Source organism: Branchiostoma lanceolatum, chromosome 1 (genome assembly GCF_035083965.1).
Source record: "Branchiostoma lanceolatum isolate klBraLanc5 chromosome 1, klBraLanc5.hap2, whole genome shotgun sequence".
NCBI lineage: Eukaryota > Metazoa > Chordata > Leptocardii > Amphioxiformes > Branchiostomatidae > Branchiostoma > Branchiostoma lanceolatum.
Genome location: NC_089722.1, coordinates 20,817,538 through 20,834,493, shown reverse-complemented (window position 1 = coordinate 20,834,493; position 16,956 = coordinate 20,817,538). Strand labels below are relative to the sequence as shown.

Sequence of the window (16,956 nt, the reverse complement as noted above, 5' to 3'; positions counted from 1 at the left end):
GCAAGAGTCTTGACGAACAAGCCATCACAGTCTAATTCGCTTGTCTTTATTTCATGTGAGATCAAATGATTAAATATAAAATCATAGTTTTGTGCAAAATTCTTGCAAATGATAAATATAATGCCGGAAGAGGTCAAAGGTGAGACTTCTAGCCAATCAGCACGCTCCTAATTATTTCGCGCCAGATGAAAGATGAACCAATCACAGCCCACGATTCGATTTAAATCCCCACAGTTTGAACCGAGCCAAGCTAAGCTGCAAGCTGCACACTCGAGCTGGACGTTGTCTTCGCAAGATTTTACGCCGAGTTTTCCCGTTACCCTTGATCGTTTAGCTCAACAAACCATGGCCAGAGGTAAGGTATTGCAATACGAACGCTTAGGCATTGAAGAATCTGCAGAAATAAATCTCATTTTAATGTGGTCTTTTAGTGTCCGTGGGACCAGCTTGGTCCGCTATGTTGATAGGGGGCATTGTTGAGCGCGTGGGCTATTTTGGCAGATTTGATCGTATGCAACTCAGGTTACCCTTTTGATGTTGGGTTTGTTCTCTGTTTTACAGGAAGATCAAAGAAGAACAAGAATGTGAAGGGAGCCGAATCCCCGCAGGTTCGGAAGACGAAAGGAACGGTAAGAAAAACAGACTACAATTTGTATAAAATACTATGGGTTTTGTCAGATGTGGGGTGGGGGGCAGATGTGGTGCTTCTTCTTCTGTGTTGATACATGTGTAGTTTACAAAAGATATACCTCGCTGTTAGTGCATGTTCTTCGTTCTGAACAAATTCAGCATAATTTGCATGTAACGTCCAGTGTCTGTTATTTATACATGTATCCTCTATCGTCACTGTCTGTTATGTATCAAGAATAATGAACATCTTAGTATATAAAATTTTAAAGTATAACAATCTTCATATTATTTCACTGTCTGATTTGTTTTTTCAATTGTTGCTTGATGTTTGATAATCAGGAGACCATCATGCAGGGTGAAGGGAAGACAGACTCACAAGCAGCCATCACAGCCTTCTTCCCAAAGAGCCCAGAGAACAAGGCAAACTCAAGTCCACGACACATAACGAAGGAGTTGATTGACATCGCTAAGGCGACAGAAGATGTGGTTGTGACTAGGAGGCCGGGCGCCGAAGCTGAAGGTTTGACCCTTATCATCAGTTAAATAACATGCCACATGCCAAGGAAATTTCAAGAGTTTTACTCTACTAGTAATTAGTATTGGAACAGTCATCCTCAACTAAGGTGAAGCATGTAACTAGTTATATAATAAATGCAAGGGGCTTCGCAACGGCTCTCATATTCAGCCAAGAACACAGGGTCATCCCTTCTCTATCTGTTTTCAGAGGATTGACGCTTGAGGCTAATATGCTAGAAGCTCCCTCATAGTCATACACAGGGCTGTCGACTTTACGTCACCATTCAAAATGATGAATGCAATCCCTTATATTTTTAACATGTCGAGCTGGGGCCGAGCCTGGAATGTAACCCCTGCTCATGGATCCACAGCAAAACTGCAGGATTGCATAACGGGGACATGGTGTTTATTACATACAAGTAAACAAAACTTTGCTTTAGATGTGCAGCGATTACTATCATTTTAATTAGTTATGATATTGGTGGTCTTTCAATCACAGTAATACAACAGTTATGTAAAATAGAATATTTTTTCCTGTTTCTGCTGCAGTTACCCGGCTGATTTCCACAGGTTTGGTGACCCCAGAAACCACACCCACTAAGACAAAGGCCAAACCGGAGAAAGTCCAGATGAATCAGTTGAAACCAAAGTCATTAGAAAGTGGCCTAGTAGGAGACACAACTGCTGCTGAACTTGGTGACGGGGAATTACTTGCAGCTCAGTCCGACGAGCCAGATCAAACATCATCTGACACCAGAGAAACGTCCACTGCTGTCTCAGCTAAAGGGAGAGGTAGAAAGAGCAGCAAGAAAGCTGCTTCCACCAGTGTCTCCAGGCCAGCATCTGCAAGGAAAAGGTTTGTAACTTTTGTTTTTTATCTGACTCGCTAAAGTCATTCAAATGGATGGTATACTTTATGTTACAACTGTAATTTACACTAAAATGTATAGCAGCTGCTGCTTCCTAGTGAGTTCCTTTACATACTGTTTTTTTAATCATTTTCCTACATATGGCCTTGCCTTTGGCCTATATAATATTCATTGGGGAGGCTCTGCTAAACCGGACTGATGTTTCTTGTTTTGTGGATGTGGCCTCTAACCAACTGTCAGACAATCAGAGAGTTGTCTAAATGTTTTCTTTAGGTAGAGTCGAATTTCTGATTGGGTGACAGCTGGTTAGAGCCACGCCCACAAAAGTGGAAGCCTCAGCCCGCTTTAGCAGAGCCCCCCACAGTACATTGTATAGGCCATGGGTGAGGCTTTGCATAGGAGGATGTTTACAATGGGCTAGTAGTAGCATTTTTGCTGTGTTGATCAATCCTGTGTTAAGATGTTCATGGTGATAATGCTTTCTTATCATGTTTCCTCAGAAGAGACAGAAAACCAGTGAAGTCTCACCACATCGATGACTACTTTGTGAGAAGGAGTGCCAGAAAGTCCCAAGCAGAGTTGAAGGTAGGTCATGATTTTTGATAGCATAGATTTTTTAGAACCACCTTGCAAAAGACTAATTAATACTAAAAGATGTCTGTTCTCCAATCAAGGTGCATGTACCAGTTTGAACCTGTTTGAAATAGGGCAGTAAGATATGAGAATCTTTAATATGAAGCATTTTATCAGACACACACATACAAACAACCTTCAGAGTTAACAGATTGTTCAGAGAATTATAATCCCAGAAACACAGCTGTTGCCTCAGAATGGTTGGCTAAAACTTGATATTCAATTGTCTTTTTAAGATAAAATCGTACACTGTAGTTCTTCAAATCAGAAGAAATGTCCACATTGTATTTTTTTCTATTTCAGCAAGAGAAGGAGGAATGGATAGAACAGCAGATCTTGGCAAATGCAGAGGAAGGGATGGAAGTAAGGGTCTTCCAGTCTCTATATTTTAAGAGATTCACCTTTTCCTTGGGAAGGAGCTAAAGAGCATACAGTTTGGCGGGTGCATGCCTGAGAATGAGCCCGCCAAATTATGGTCTTTAGCTCCCGCCTTGTGGTAGATGCATGATGAATCAGCTTACATGGTTTTCTATTGGAATGCGTAATATGCGCTTTGGTACACCAGTACTATTATCGAATAATGTACTTGTACCAAAACGTTCATCATTTTGGTTTCCTCTCTTCTCCTTTGTAGGTTGTGGATATAGAAGGCAAGGGAAGGGGGGTAGTGGCCACAAGGTCGTTTGGACGAGGCGACTTTGTGGTGGAATATGCCGGGGATCTGATCGACACAAAAATGGCCAAGGACAGAGAGGCTAAATATGCTGAGGACCCAAGCACAGGCTGCTACATGTACTACTTCAAGTACAAGAACAAGACATACTGGTGAGTGTCAAACTGGAAAAATTAAAGCTGAAAATGGATTGCATCACTAGGTGCTTTTCATACACTCTCTCAGCCATGATTGTTTCTTGTCATCATTTTTATATCGGTTGTAAAATTTAAAACAGTTGTCAGTTGGCTCACATGTTTCTAGTGTCACCACAGTAAGGCTGCATGGTTACCTAATTGTAACATCAGGTACAATTACATTTTGTATTGGTACAGAGGTTTAGGTACAGGTCTGTCACCTGTAAATTAATTATTTGACAAAGTAACCAGTGCTTTTTGATGATGACAGAAACACAGATAAACAGAAATTTTATTTACACTTCAATTACCTCATGCAGAGAAGTGAGAGAACAAATGCTTTTGAAAGGATCTCAAATCAAAGACGGTGTTCATTTCAATGCCCATACAATTTTCATCCCTTTGGCAGGAAGAACAGTTTTTAGGAAAATAAGTCTATCAAGGTTAACCAATAAACTAATGTTCTTGTATTTTGTACCATCTAAATGAGTACCGCTACACAGCCCTACATCACAGCATCAATGACATGCAGTATAGTGCCTGGAAAGTAAGATTTGTGCATAATAATTGATATCATATGCTGGTATCAATCACTCAATGCAGTCTTTTTTTCCTTTTCCCAGTGTTGATGCCACAGCTGAGTCAGGTCGGCTGGGTCGCCTTATCAACCACAGTGTTAAACACAAGAACCTGATGACCAGGTCCATCTCCGCAGGGGGTCTGCCACGCCTTATCCTACTCGCAGCCAGGGACATTCAAGTCGGAGAGGAGCTGCAGTATGACTATGGGGACAGAAGTAAAGCATCACTAGAGTCACACCCCTGGTTAGCTTGTTAATACATGTTGAAAACATTCTCTTAACACTGCCATGTCTACCTTAATGCCTTGCACTGGCCAGTACTTCACAATAAGCCAGTTCACTGTTTAAAGTGTGCATGCACCGCAAGATGTATTGTGGGTGATAGGTCAAAGTTGAAGGCTCCTGAGGCATATATGAGAACGCGTCGGGCCTAAACATGAAGTAAGCACGATCTAGACAAGAACTGTTTACAAGTTAGTCGCCTTCACCTTTGACACATTAGCTACAATGCATCTCGATGCACATGAGCAATTTAAACCATGAATCAGCTTATTTAGAGTGTAAGGAATTGTACAAATAGAACTAGGAGATTCTAGTTTGAATGTATTGTATGTATGGCAAAATTAATCCAATACTGGTACATGTACAAGGAATTTGCTGTGCTGCTGGTATATTTTATGATAATTCAGTAACCGATACGTGTGAGTGATATAGAAAGCTTTGTTAATGCCAGCTCAGGCAGGTATGAGGGTCCAAAGATATGGTGAAGCATGTCAGTCCCCTTGCGATGCCACTGTGCCTGATGTTCTCATAGAACTATTAGAAGGAATGGCCTTTCTGAAATCAAACCATTGCAAATGCTTAAAGATTTGCAATATGTCCACTTCAATAGTAGCTACAATCACTAGAGTGGACATTGACTAGATAGCCAGAATGGCTAGCCAGAATGGAACCCAGGCTTGTGCTAGCTTTCACTAGAACTCATTTTGAAACCGTGTAAGATGCTATTTTACTGAGTATCAATGGATAGACTTGTGTTTTAGCTATAAACTCATTAACATTCAGTTGGTGAGGAACATTGTACAGTGCTGTGAAAAGTAGGCAATGACTTCTCTTCAATATGGTAATAGTTAGTATGTGTTGTTTTTAGTATTGTATAAATACAACTTAACATTGTATATTGGACCTGGAAGACCTATAGAACTGAGCTTTAATGTATAAGTGTATCATATTTTTTAGTAATAGTGTATGTCTATACACGTGTATATTACATTTTTCTATGGCACCTTAATGTATGTATTGTTTTAGTTTCTTGTTTGTCACCAATTCTTTCAGTTTGTTAGGCTGCGAAAGATAACTTGAAATGCATAGAATAGCACATCCTGACCAAATGGGGTCCTTTCAAGAACTTCACTGCATTTTCTGTTGAAAACTGTCTTTAAATTTTGATCCATAGGCACATGACTCAATGACTTATGATGAAGTATGTGGGTGGTACAGGAGAGGCTGATGTACAATGTACACACCCTCCTCAGCAGGCCCGACTCGCTTGGTACATTACCTTCCGCGTCGGCCCTGTTATTCCAGGCCCGTATTCTGGCAATGTTACCACAAAAATAGCTTTCAACAAATCAGAGGCTTTGCACAAGCTCATCTTGTGCAAAACGCGCAAAGGTCGCGGAGAAGCTATCAGCCAATCAGGTTATGTCTTACATCACTACTTTGAGTTCAGAACAGAATAAGGGCTGTTTGTGCCAAATAAGGCGAGATTATTGATTATTAATGAGCAACTGTCAGTTATGTTGACAGAAGCCAGAATACTGGCTTGGAATAGCAGGGCCGATGCAAGAGGTAACGCACCGAGCAAGTCGGGCCTGCTGAGGAGGGTGAATGTACATATAGCTTGACAAAAATGATTGACATGGTGTTCAAGACTAATAGCATCTATTAGGCTGCTTACACAAACTGAATTGGAAGTGAAATGTGAGGTAAGAAATTTGACTTACACCTGAATAAATTCTAGAAATAGTACATGTAGTATCTTCTTTTATTTTTCTAGATAATTACTTTTTGGAAAGCAAGTGTTCATTAAGATGATTGTGAAACTGACAGTCAATGCATACACCACATAACAATGCAAAAAGGTCTACTTCTGACAGTATCTTTTAAAGTTGGAAAAGAAAGATCGCTCAGCCATTGTAGATCTGCCACCTGAAATTTATTGAAGATTTGGCACAAGTGTTAGTCTAAAATATCTGTCTGGTGCAACAATTTACTGAAATGTGTGCAAGTTTGAGCTTAAATCCTCTATTAGTCTGTAATATCATTATCATACTTTAAAACATATCCAACTTTATAGAAATACTAAAGCCATTTTCTGTTTAAATCAAAAAGCTGTTAGGACATTGCACCATGTCTGTGAAAGTATATCTTTTTTTAAATGCACAGCATACTATCAAAATGCTTACATCTAGGAAGACATGGATATTACAAGACATGATCTTAACTATTATCTTGGCATCTATAAGAGCAATTATCATTTACACATGGCACTTTTGTCTGTGTATCACATAATTGTATATTAAGACATGACTGTTAATGAATAAAAACTATTTCAGAAAGACTGGTATTGGTAAGATGGAAATTTGCAGAATACTACAGTAACAATTAGAGGGATTGCTGTGTACTTTATTCATACATTTTTGTATTACCATAATAGTGGTATATGAAATTTAAAATACTACTGTCAGTCAGTGAATACAGACTAGGACAATACTGTGCAACAAAAATTAAAAACTTGGGTGGGTAAATTGTCAATCATTTAGTTTTCCCTGGTATGGACTACACTATTCCAGGACCATAAACTTTTAGTTACACATGTAAAATCAGCTTTCTGTCAGTAAACTAGTTTATAAAATTTGCTGAGTAACAGAATAACATCTGGATTACTTCTTTTCTGCTTGAATAAAAAATTAGTAACAATTTGCATAAAAAACAACGCAAATCATCGTCAGTGCAACAAAATCAGAACTAAATAAAAGAGAAGTATTGTACATTAAAACTCATAAGTAGCTGTTCAGATTACCTATAAATCTATACATGCAACCAACAATCTCTGTTGTATTCTGTGAACATAGCAGCAAGTTAAAGCAAAAACACCAAATTAATATACCGGTGTGTTATTTAAACAGAAACCAACATTACATTTTCACAATGAGCAAAATATTATTACAGGACACTTTTGCTCAAAACTTTGCTCAATTTCTTAATGTAGGAGCTACAAATTACATCAAGTTGGTGTAAACCAGAACACAAGTGGTCAAAGTGATGAGTTATAAAATACTGCAATAAAGCATTTAACGTTAAGGCACTTGAGGTACCAAACCTAGATCTCAGTGCAACTGGCACTCATGAGCAAAATTTCTGTAGTTTGAGATCCAGCCTTGTATTGCTTTAGTTCACTCAGAAACTGACTAAAGCTACAAAAGCCTCAATGCCAGGCCATTCCACCTGGCCGTGTTCTGTCATATTTCACACGTAAACATTGCAGATACATTTGGTATACGTCAGTGAAACCTGCTCAAGAAGACCACTCAGTGGACTGATAAAACCTGGTCTATGTGGACAGGTGGTCACTATGGACAGGATTCTTGTGTCGATGAGAAAATTATCTAAGGGACCACCAAGAAGTGGTCACATTGCTAGAAGAGGTCACATTGGCCTGGTGGTCCTTATGTAGAGGTGGTCACTTGTAGTTGTACAGGTTGGACTGTATGTCAAAGATCACAAGTAACCAGTACAGTCACATGCCAAATGTAAACAAAAGTACACTAAAAACAGTGCTATCCTCCTGCTTTCTCTTTTCTCACCGGGCAAATTCACCACATGTACTGATTTTTGAGATCATCATTTTTAGAGTCCTTGATCTCTTTTGAAAACATAAGAAGCAAACTGAGACTCTTGAAGGTTTCTTGGCAGGAGGGCAGGTTACTCGAGTGCCTGATGAACTAACTGCAGCAACCAAACCTGAACCCAAACAGGAAAACCACATCGTGAATATACTCTGACAGGTAAAGAGGGTTTACAATCTAAATCTCGCACAAATCTGTTATGACTCACATTGTATTTAGGTTTGTGGCAACAAAAGCCTATTTTCAAATAAGCAGTGTGTACGAAGACGAATCCAAACCATTATAGAACAGACATCTCCCGCACCACATCACACACCACTGCACAACAACATCTCTGGCACTTTTCCATCTGTTTCTGAAGCTTCTTCAGCTTTGTCTACCTCTTGGTCGTTGTCTTGGTGCTCCTTGCTGTGGCTGTTCTTCTTTGCTGCCTGGTCGGATGTCTCGCTGGGCTGGGTTGGAGTGGTTTCTGTAGCAACCGGTTTGGTTTCTGTAGCGACTGGTGCGGTTTCGTCAGTGACTGTTGGGTAATCAGCAGGGACTGGTGGGGTTTCAGTACTGTGTGGTTGTTGCTGGTCTTCCGATGCACTGTTGTCACTTTCTGAGACATCCGGGAGGGGACTTGGGGAGGGCTGATGAGAGGAAGACGGGCTCGGAGGAGAAGTCTTGCTTCTCGAGAAGAAACTGAAACTGTAACATGATAAGATACTTTTCATTACACTTGTGGATTCCATTCTCCTATGCAGAGCCTCGCCAGCAGCCTAGACAATATACCTTGGAAAGGCTCTGCTAAACAGTGCTGAGGTTTCCACTTTTGTGGGCTTGGCTTCTAACCAGCTGTCAGCCAATCAGAGAATCACTAAAATCTTTTCTTTAGGTATTAAATGTTCGTTCTCTGATTGGCTGACAGCTGGATAAAGGCCAAGCTCTCAGCCCAGTTTTGCAGAGCCTCCCACTGTAAAAGGGGAAATGTTTCAGGTTACTCATTGACACACTCAGCACAGACACAGGACTCAGCAGTAAAGCTAAGATACAACGCTGATAGAGGATAGGAACGAGTAGCGTAAAGCCGTCCTAGCTTACTGAGGAGGCATCCGATGATATCTTCAATGACAAAGACTGAAAGGGGTCTTGAACAGTACAGACTGCTATAGATATAGCTATAGATATAAGATGTGATGCTCACAGTTTTTTGATGCCAGACTCCTGTTGAGGCTGTTGAGCTGTTGGCTCTGGTAAGTCAGGAACTGGAGCATCTGTCTCATCTTCACTACAATGGGGGAAGGGAAGAGGTTAACATTACAGTTACACAAAGCCTTTAACAACAAACAAACGCAAAATTCAAGGGTGTGTTGTTGACAGGATGGTTTGTGGCACAACCTATTAGCTTCAAAATTGGCTGGCAAATTTCTAAAATCTGGCTGAAAGATACAATATGTCATGATCATCAAAATTGCATATTTTGATCTGGCTAAAATATAACCCACAGAAATTCTGAAGTTTATAGGCAGCTATAGTGGAGATGTATGCTATAAACTGATCAGCGACCTTGATGAAGACTCATGATAAAATAATAATACAATATATATGTAATGTCTATGATCTGGAAAAAGAGTTAGTGTCATTTAGTAGTTCAAAGGATTTTTAAAATTTGAGACTGGCTAATTCAACTTTTGTATGATTCCATCACTTCAATATTCTGGCATATGCATATATGTACAAATGATGTTTAATGTAAAAATGTTGACATGTACAGCTACATGTACATAGCCTTGACCACCTGGGTATAACAGTATTTAACTCGCAAAACAAAAAGTCTATCCTCAAAGCAGGCTTTTCAAACCTCACGTACACACGAGATCCACTTTTGTTAGCAGCTTTTGATCAATTGATGCATCTAGGCTACAGTTAGTGCCTGAAAGTTATGACATCAACAAGAATGACCTTTCAGGGTCCCTCATGAGGGAATAGTGGTCGGAGTCAAAGTACAAGCTTCCCTCGCTTGACCTGCACGATTCCTCATCACGATCTGAGTCCCTGTTATCTACGCTACTTTCCATAAAGGGGTCCTCGACAGGACTGACAATGGCAGGACGTTTTTAACAAAAAAGATTCAGGATGGAAAGAGGAGGGACGTTGAGAGAAAAAAACAAAAAGAAGGAAAGACAAGAAATCTCAAGGTTATTTCCGCAGTGCAGTCATTACCAAGACTGTTGGTAAGAGCAACCTGATGTAAGCATGTACAAAATTGTGCTTTGCAGATGCAAAGTTCAGGGAAAAGACAACAGAAACACCACATACCAGCACAATGTTGTGTCAGAAGACAGGCAAATGTACTGCAGTACAAACTTAAAGGTTGCAAAACTAATTATGTTGAGGGTAACTTTGACAGCAAAGCATTGTCATGTAAACGTCAGTATAGAGATTGCGATCTAGCAGAATAGCTGATTCTTCTAGTAGAGATCGTGATCAGAGTCTTTGTCGACAGAGATCATGCCATCAGGATGCTAGGAATGTGTTAGGTGGTCTGCCATTTATACATCTTGAGTTTCAAGTCAATCTATTGGTCTGAAGTGACATGAATCGAACTTGAAGAAAAGTTCTGACTGTTTTTTAAGCGAATCTCTTAAAATTTGCAGACATCAATCGGGATCTCTACCATTAGAGTTGTCAATTTGTATTTGCAGAGATCCAGATCGGTTGCAGTCAGATATGCAAAAACTAGGTGTAATATAACCAGCTGCTGCCGCGCCGCGTGCCTGTGAAGTTGGTGTGTTACGCCTAATGGCGGGGGTACCAGCAATATAGATACAGATACAGATCCAGATCACGATCTCTGTTCACAGACTGATCAGGATCTCTACCAGCAGAATCAGCAATTCTGTCAGATTGCAATCTCTGGCCTGACATATGTAATACATGTAAATGCAGTTTGTGCTATAAACATTGGGCATGACATCAACACAGCTGTTCAGCATTCAAACATAGAACATGCACTTTTTATTGCTCTGCTGAAAAATGAAAGAACAGAGCCAAGTAGCAGCAAACGAAGAAGAGAAAAGGAAGAGAAGACGTAATGACGAGTAAGAGATACTTGTAGGTCTGTGTCCAGACTGTATTTGTCTCCGGAAAAACCTCTCCGGGAAGAGTCTGAGTGGATTTGGTCAGCTTGCTGAGAAAAACACAGCAGAGAAAGAACCACAGAAACATACCAGAACGTGTGTAATTGAAAGGAAAAAGAGTAACACAGCAACGTACAAGTAAAGCATTTGACACAAATCTACAATCACTGAACACCTACAGTGAGCTACAATAACCATATAGAATACAATGTTTGTAAATCTCAAAACAAAGAGTATACTTTAGTATATGAGCTAAAGGTACTTGGCATTTCTCTCAAGGCATTATAATCCCTGAGACACGAATTTGAAAAAAAATATGTATTTTCAAATCTCCTTTCTAGTAGACAGCTCTAACTGCTTGTGAAGCAATGTTTAAGAAACCATGTCTTCCATAGAAGTACAGAAAACAACAGCTTACTTTTCTATAGAATTAAGAAATTGAAATATGAAAATATAGAAATGAAAAATAAAAAAATAAGATTAAAAAATTGAGATTATGAAAACAAAGAAAATTTTGCAAATTTTGCAAAATGATTATTATAGATGATGAAGTAAAATTCTTAAAAACAGCTTACTTCTTGTACTTGCTGAGTTCATCCTCCACTTCCATGAGGCGAATCTTCAGCTCATTCTTTTCCTGCAGCACCGAGCGTAGCTCCGTCATAGTGAACCTCGGACGTTCGGGGTCCGACAAGTCGATCACGAGCTTCCCATCCAGTCTAGTTGTGTCATCGAGTTGGGCCATGTCTGAGGATTCTTCCTGCGTATGGGAAAGTCAAAAGTATGGAATAATCACTTAAAGCAAGTTAAAGCAACATGCCATATGTTGTATTTTGTGACCTGTCTGAAAATAAAGAACTACATGTATGTGAAACATACATACAACTATACATATCAAGTACCTGCTATGCCTTAAGCCCCTGTCAACATTTAGGATCTTTGCACAACTTTGCTCCTGACCACTCCCCAACCAAGGTTGGTACTGGGTTGGGAGTAGCCTGAAATTTACCCTCATCTGGCCCCAGTTCGCTTCTCTGATCGTATCAAAGCAGAATATGACTACTTCAACTTAAATTTATGGCGAAATTTACCCTCATCTGGCCCCAGTTTGCTTCTCTGATCGTATCAAAGCAGAATATGACTACTTCAACTTAAATTTATGGTCGGCTGGTGCAGACAACGATTTAAAGACTAGTAGTAGGCAACCTTGCGGATCAACTCCCAATCACAGATGACCTTGCTCACCACTAACTCCCAACCATGGTCTGGAGAAGGTCGGGAGGTTGGCTGTGTTTGACAGTGGCTTCAGGAATGTATGTACTATGATCACAGTGCTATTCTTCGACTAGATTAAGTGTACTAGTATACAAAATCTTGATGTAACTTTCATGTCCTTTAGTCTCTTACATTCAAATGCAGATATATTAAAACAAGGCTAGAAAAATTTTGTATGACGAAAACTGCATTCACCTGTTTAATCTCTCATGTAAGCTTAGTGTAAAATTTTGGATTAGTCATAATGGAAATCTCATAAATAGAATAACTTGTGCACTCAATCAGCTGTAACTTGTCACCCTTATGTAACCCGTTGGATTAATGTTAATGTGGGTTGAATCATAACTACTTTCAACCAAAAGATTGCAATATACAATACTGTTAGTACAACAGACTGAAACATGCACAGTTAGACATCAACTTGGAATAGCCATGCAGGCAGGAAAAACATGAAGACCACACACCATGCAGGGCAAAAACTGAAACTAAACAAAATTGATATCAAACACATTTAACACAACTGAGGCAGAACCATAAAATTGTCCTTCAACATTTGTAACATTAAACTTGTACCATTGAAACACAGATGACCATAATACATAGAAATATAACAGAATTGCAAAACATAATGAGGATTCCCTAAAGAGTTAGTAAAATAATTGTGCCACAACATTACTAAGACATGACAAGATCTATGTAATAAAGGCTTCCCAGGAAGGCTATATGAGGACATGCAGGGGCAGGGAATAACACAAACTGATGAGAGCTGTGCCTTAAGGCAGTCTGAGTCCTTGTGCACAAAAACAAGTAGAACTTATCACAGCAGGTGGGGAGGGGGGCACCACAGAAACAAGCAGGACACCACGTATTGGTCCTAATGAACAGAACAATGTGCGTATAAGTGAGGACAGGTACCATGATGTTACTGTTGGCTTCCATGCAGTATTGCAGTGCTTATAACACTACCTTCCCACGGCTGTTGTCGTCACGCTCCTCCGTCTGTAGGACCTCCAGACTGTCCATCATCTCCTGTGGGGAGGGTGATGATCAAGTTAACAGGCTGTCTGCATCTGTGCATATCATTACAGGTGCAGGAAGTAAGAACATACAGCCATCGACTGTAGCAGAAATGGTCACCTTGTCACCTCCCCTTTTTGCTGCTTCCTCTTTATCCATGAAAAGTTCATTCAGGTTGGTACATCACTGCTGAACAAAGTTGTTTGCACACAACCAAGTGTTGACTAGGTAAATATCACTTGGTACAAGTGTACAAAGAATGTTATCATCCACCGACTCCCTCTTTAGTTGTTATATATGTATACATATTCTACAGTAGCCATGCAACCATACAGTCCTCTGACAGGAAAGCAATCAAATTCAATCCAACTGACCCATTCATCCACCCAGAACAAATCACGAAATGGGAACTGTTTGTTTGTTCGTCAGTTGTTGTCAATGATGACCAATAACATCATGTTATGTCCAGTGTGTCCAGCGGTGGTCAATCAGCTCGATGCAGGCTCTGAAGGCTCTGCCACAGGTGCTACGGTTATGCTGAGAGATCACCACAATACACCGATCCTGACTGTCCATCACAATTAGCAGTTTTGCCAATGACAGTATGGCAATCAGCAGTTCGACCAATGAGAGCGCCTGCCTCTGTCAAATATTTTCATTCTTATGTTTTAATCCAGCATTTTCTACATTTTGACAGAGGTGGGCGGGGCTATGGGATTGGTCTGTACAGCTACCTGTTACGGTGATACCTGTACACAGTTGTATGGAATGACTTCTACGCTGACTATCCCAGGACCATACCTTAATAATCTGGTCCCCCAGGTCTCCCTGCAGCCCTAGCCTGTCCTTGAGTGCCGTTATCTCTTGTTCTTTTCCCTGCAGCGAAGCCTGGAGGTGAGCCTTCTCTTCCACCAGCGATTTGCCCTGCTGCTGGGTGATGGCCTGTTTTCTCCGCAGGTCGTGGTTCACTTTAGCCAGTCGCTCGACCTGGGACTGAAGCTGTAGAGAAAAATGAGAGGAGAGGGGGGTATTGTTAAGCTCTGCACTACTGAGGATGGATTTAAAGGAACATTCCGACAAATTTGAGGGAATTGACGAGTTTGTGGGCTTTGAATTCAATTCCTCCAAATCCATCCTCAGAAAAGCCAGCTTGAAAAGCACTCTTCATTCTGGTTGGGAAATTTAGAACACTGATGTCACATAATTCAATCATCAGGTGAGAAGCCATCATCACAGCATAAGTTGCAAATGGTGGGAGATCCCAGAACTATGGCAGACTTATGTGAGACAAATAATCATCTTGGGTATATTTAGCATAGTATAGTTGACTTTTCAATTTTTTCTGTAGCTTTCCTTTAAGGTTAAACAGATTTCGCAGAAGATGCTTACAGCCTCCAACTCCATGTTCCTTTGGTTGATCTCCATGTCTTTAGCCCTGAGGGCATCCCTCTGTCTGTCCACCGTCTCCTTCAGTCGAGTCATCACCTCAAAATCACTGTCAGATATCTCTGCAACAGAGAAAGATATCCTTGTTATAGGTCTTAAAAGCAAACATATGCAGGACTTGATCCCCTTAAAACTGGAAATAGTTTCACACACAGACAACATGACAGCATAATAAGAGGGCCAGTGTATATGGGAATCCTGGCATTGCTAAGCTATTAATCTAGGAGGACAGGCAACAGTTAACTTTAAATTCAGGAAGGCCAGCAACAGTTCAATGACTAATCTTACTTTTGGGAATGATTTCATTGGATTCTTCCATTAGATCTATATTCATGGGACTTTTGAGCAATCTGGAATTTGACTTTGCAATAGAAATGATTGGTCAATGTGAATTCAGGATGACAAACGTGCTACGTAAAATTAAAGCGATGAATAATTTACCGATAATGCTTAACGTTGAATTAGAGCTGACTCTACGCCTCATGGCAAAAAGTATGCAAACCCTCATGATACCATAAGAAGAGTGTTTATTGTCTATCGGGAAAAAGCGTGACAGTACCCTTAGCGTGGGCATGTTGTTCTGTAGTGTGTGAGGAGAGAGCAGTGTTGAGCTGTTTATTCTCCTCCCGTAATCTGGAGATGGTCTGCAGCAGCTCTTTAGCTTCTTCTTTCCAGGATTCGTCCACCTGCTCAAGGTCCTGTAGGATAACAAAGTTCTTTATAGAAGGTCCTCATGGCTGACGTTTTGGTGACCATCTGTTACCTTACTCGGGGCAATACTTATTGGTTCTACTTCACACTGTGGCTTTTTGTCGCTCCTGCAGTGTGAAGAATGCGGTCTCAAACATGACTATGTTTTATCCAGGTTAAGGTCCTGCAGTTGAGTAAGAACTACATGTACATTATTGAGATGCGCTTCATTTTTCTCTGATTAGCAGTTTCTAAGTAGATTAGCAAGCCAATATACACATCTACATTCTAACATAACTAGCTTAACTTTTTCTAAAGGCTAATTTCTTCCTACTAACCTTCTTCAGGAAAGGCAAAGGTCTGGGAGGTTAAAGGTAATGATAATGGGTAGTTTCTCTTTTTTGGGGGGGAATATTAGGTTGTTTGAAATAAAAATATGTTATTTGAAAATCCTTAAGATGGGTGGACAGTGTGTCACACAGAACCTCGTTTTTTATTGATCCTTTCAAAATCTATGACATTTGTCTGAAATAGACATATCAGTATGTTTCGACCTGATGTGTTTATGTAACTTTATAAAGATACACAGAAGGCTCAATCTACAGAAAAGCAGATGTCCAGATGCCACACTTCCTTCCTCTTCCTAAATTCCTCTTCCTCAAGTTACTGTCACACCCATGACATGAGCTAAGATTAAATCAGTTCCAATCCCCTTATTGCATTCTTTAGAAAGAGTGCTAGCGACGTACACGGTGACACACAACGCCTGAAAACACGTCAAAACTTTCACACTGATATCTGATCTGTATCATTGGTGACGAATTGATAAACAGTGTCAAAGATCATTACGGACCGTTATGATCCGTTATGTTTTTAAGAATTGCCACGCCCCCTCATACCTTTTGGATACGGGCGTTCTGCTCGCTTTTCTCCAGGTACATGGCCTGTAACCTCTGGACGTCCAGCCGAAGCTCGGACACTTCGTTGTGTTCCTTTTCATCCCTGTCCACCAACTTCTCCAGCTGCTCTAAAACTCTCACCACTTTTGGCATGAAGTCACTGACGGACTCAGTCCCGAATGTGTCAATCAGTCTTTCGAATTCCTGCCCGATTTCCGCCGCCCATTTGTAAACATCGACGACTGTCAGCTCTAAAGGGATAGATGAATGTTCTTCTTCGGCCATTACACCGCTGCTGACCTCTATAAATAACGATCATGGGTTGAGAACGCCGTAAAGTTACTATTTTGAGAATGAGAAGTTGTGCCCCTTCGCGCTCATCATTGACCCCAAGTAACCTCTAACGGGTCAAAGGTTACCATTTCTTGAGTTTATTCCCTAAATTCACTACATTGTAAATTTGTATGCCTCTCATCGACTTCTTTTTATAAAGAAATGGAAAATATTATCATAAGTAAT

At 40.3% G+C, this 16,956-nt stretch overlaps 2 protein-coding genes across 7 annotated transcripts; one reads left to right on the top strand and one right to left on the bottom strand.

The window, feature by feature from the left end:
- Positions 1-220: 220 nt before the first annotated feature.
- Positions 221-6,108, top strand: LOC136440687 (N-lysine methyltransferase KMT5A-B-like). The gene is made up of 8 exons (XM_066436791.1): positions 221-355; positions 562-629; positions 970-1,150; positions 1,696-2,002; positions 2,516-2,600; positions 2,952-3,011; positions 3,283-3,473; positions 4,121-6,108. The coding sequence occupies exons 1-8, from the start codon at positions 346-348 to the stop codon at positions 4,332-4,334; spliced, it is 1,116 nt and encodes a 371-aa protein (XP_066292888.1). The 5' UTR covers positions 221-345; the 3' UTR covers positions 4,335-6,108.
- Positions 6,109-6,273: 165 nt separating this feature from the next.
- Positions 6,274-16,839, bottom strand: LOC136440640 (RILP-like protein 1). Of its 6 annotated transcripts, none has more exons than XM_066436739.1 (11): positions 16,438-16,839; positions 15,408-15,546; positions 14,792-14,910; positions 14,204-14,401; positions 13,352-13,414; positions 11,686-11,870; positions 11,083-11,160; positions 9,933-10,067; positions 9,175-9,258; positions 8,267-8,678; positions 6,274-8,103 (listed from the first exon to the last, which is right to left on the bottom strand). In XM_066436739.1, the coding sequence occupies exons 1-10, from the start codon at positions 16,720-16,722 to the stop codon at positions 8,297-8,299; spliced, it is 1,668 nt and encodes a 555-aa protein (XP_066292836.1). In that variant the 5' UTR covers positions 16,723-16,839; the 3' UTR covers positions 6,274-8,103; positions 8,267-8,296. The 6 variants fall into 6 exon arrangements, with proteins under 6 accessions (XP_066292836.1, XP_066292844.1, XP_066292828.1 ...); XM_066436747.1 differs by having other exon boundaries at positions 8,369-8,678; XM_066436731.1 differs by having other exon boundaries at positions 6,274-8,678.
- Between the last annotated feature and the right edge of the window lie 117 nt (positions 16,840-16,956).

Excerpts from the sequence above, each read along its gene's own strand:
- LOC136440687 (XM_066436791.1), top strand. Across the intron at positions 2,601-2,951 it reads AGTCCCAAGCAGAGTTGAAG|CAAGAGAAGGAGGAATGGAT; the intron begins GTAGGTCATGAT and ends TTTCTATTTCAG. Across the intron at positions 3,474-4,120 it reads TACAAGAACAAGACATACTG|TGTTGATGCCACAGCTGAGT; the intron begins GTGAGTGTCAAA and ends TCCTTTTCCCAG.
- LOC136440640 (XM_066436731.1), bottom strand. The coding sequence starts at position 16,722 with ATGGCCGAAGAAGAACATTCATCTATCCCTTTAGAGCTGACAGTCGTC. Across the intron at positions 13,415-14,203 it reads TGGGGGACCAGATTATTAAG|GAGATGATGGACAGTCTGGA; the intron begins GTATGGTCCTGG and ends CCCTCCCCACAG. Across the intron at positions 8,679-9,174 it reads GAGTCTGGCATCAAAAAACT|TTTCAGTTTCTTCTCGAGAA; the intron begins GTGAGCATCACA and ends ATCATGTTACAG.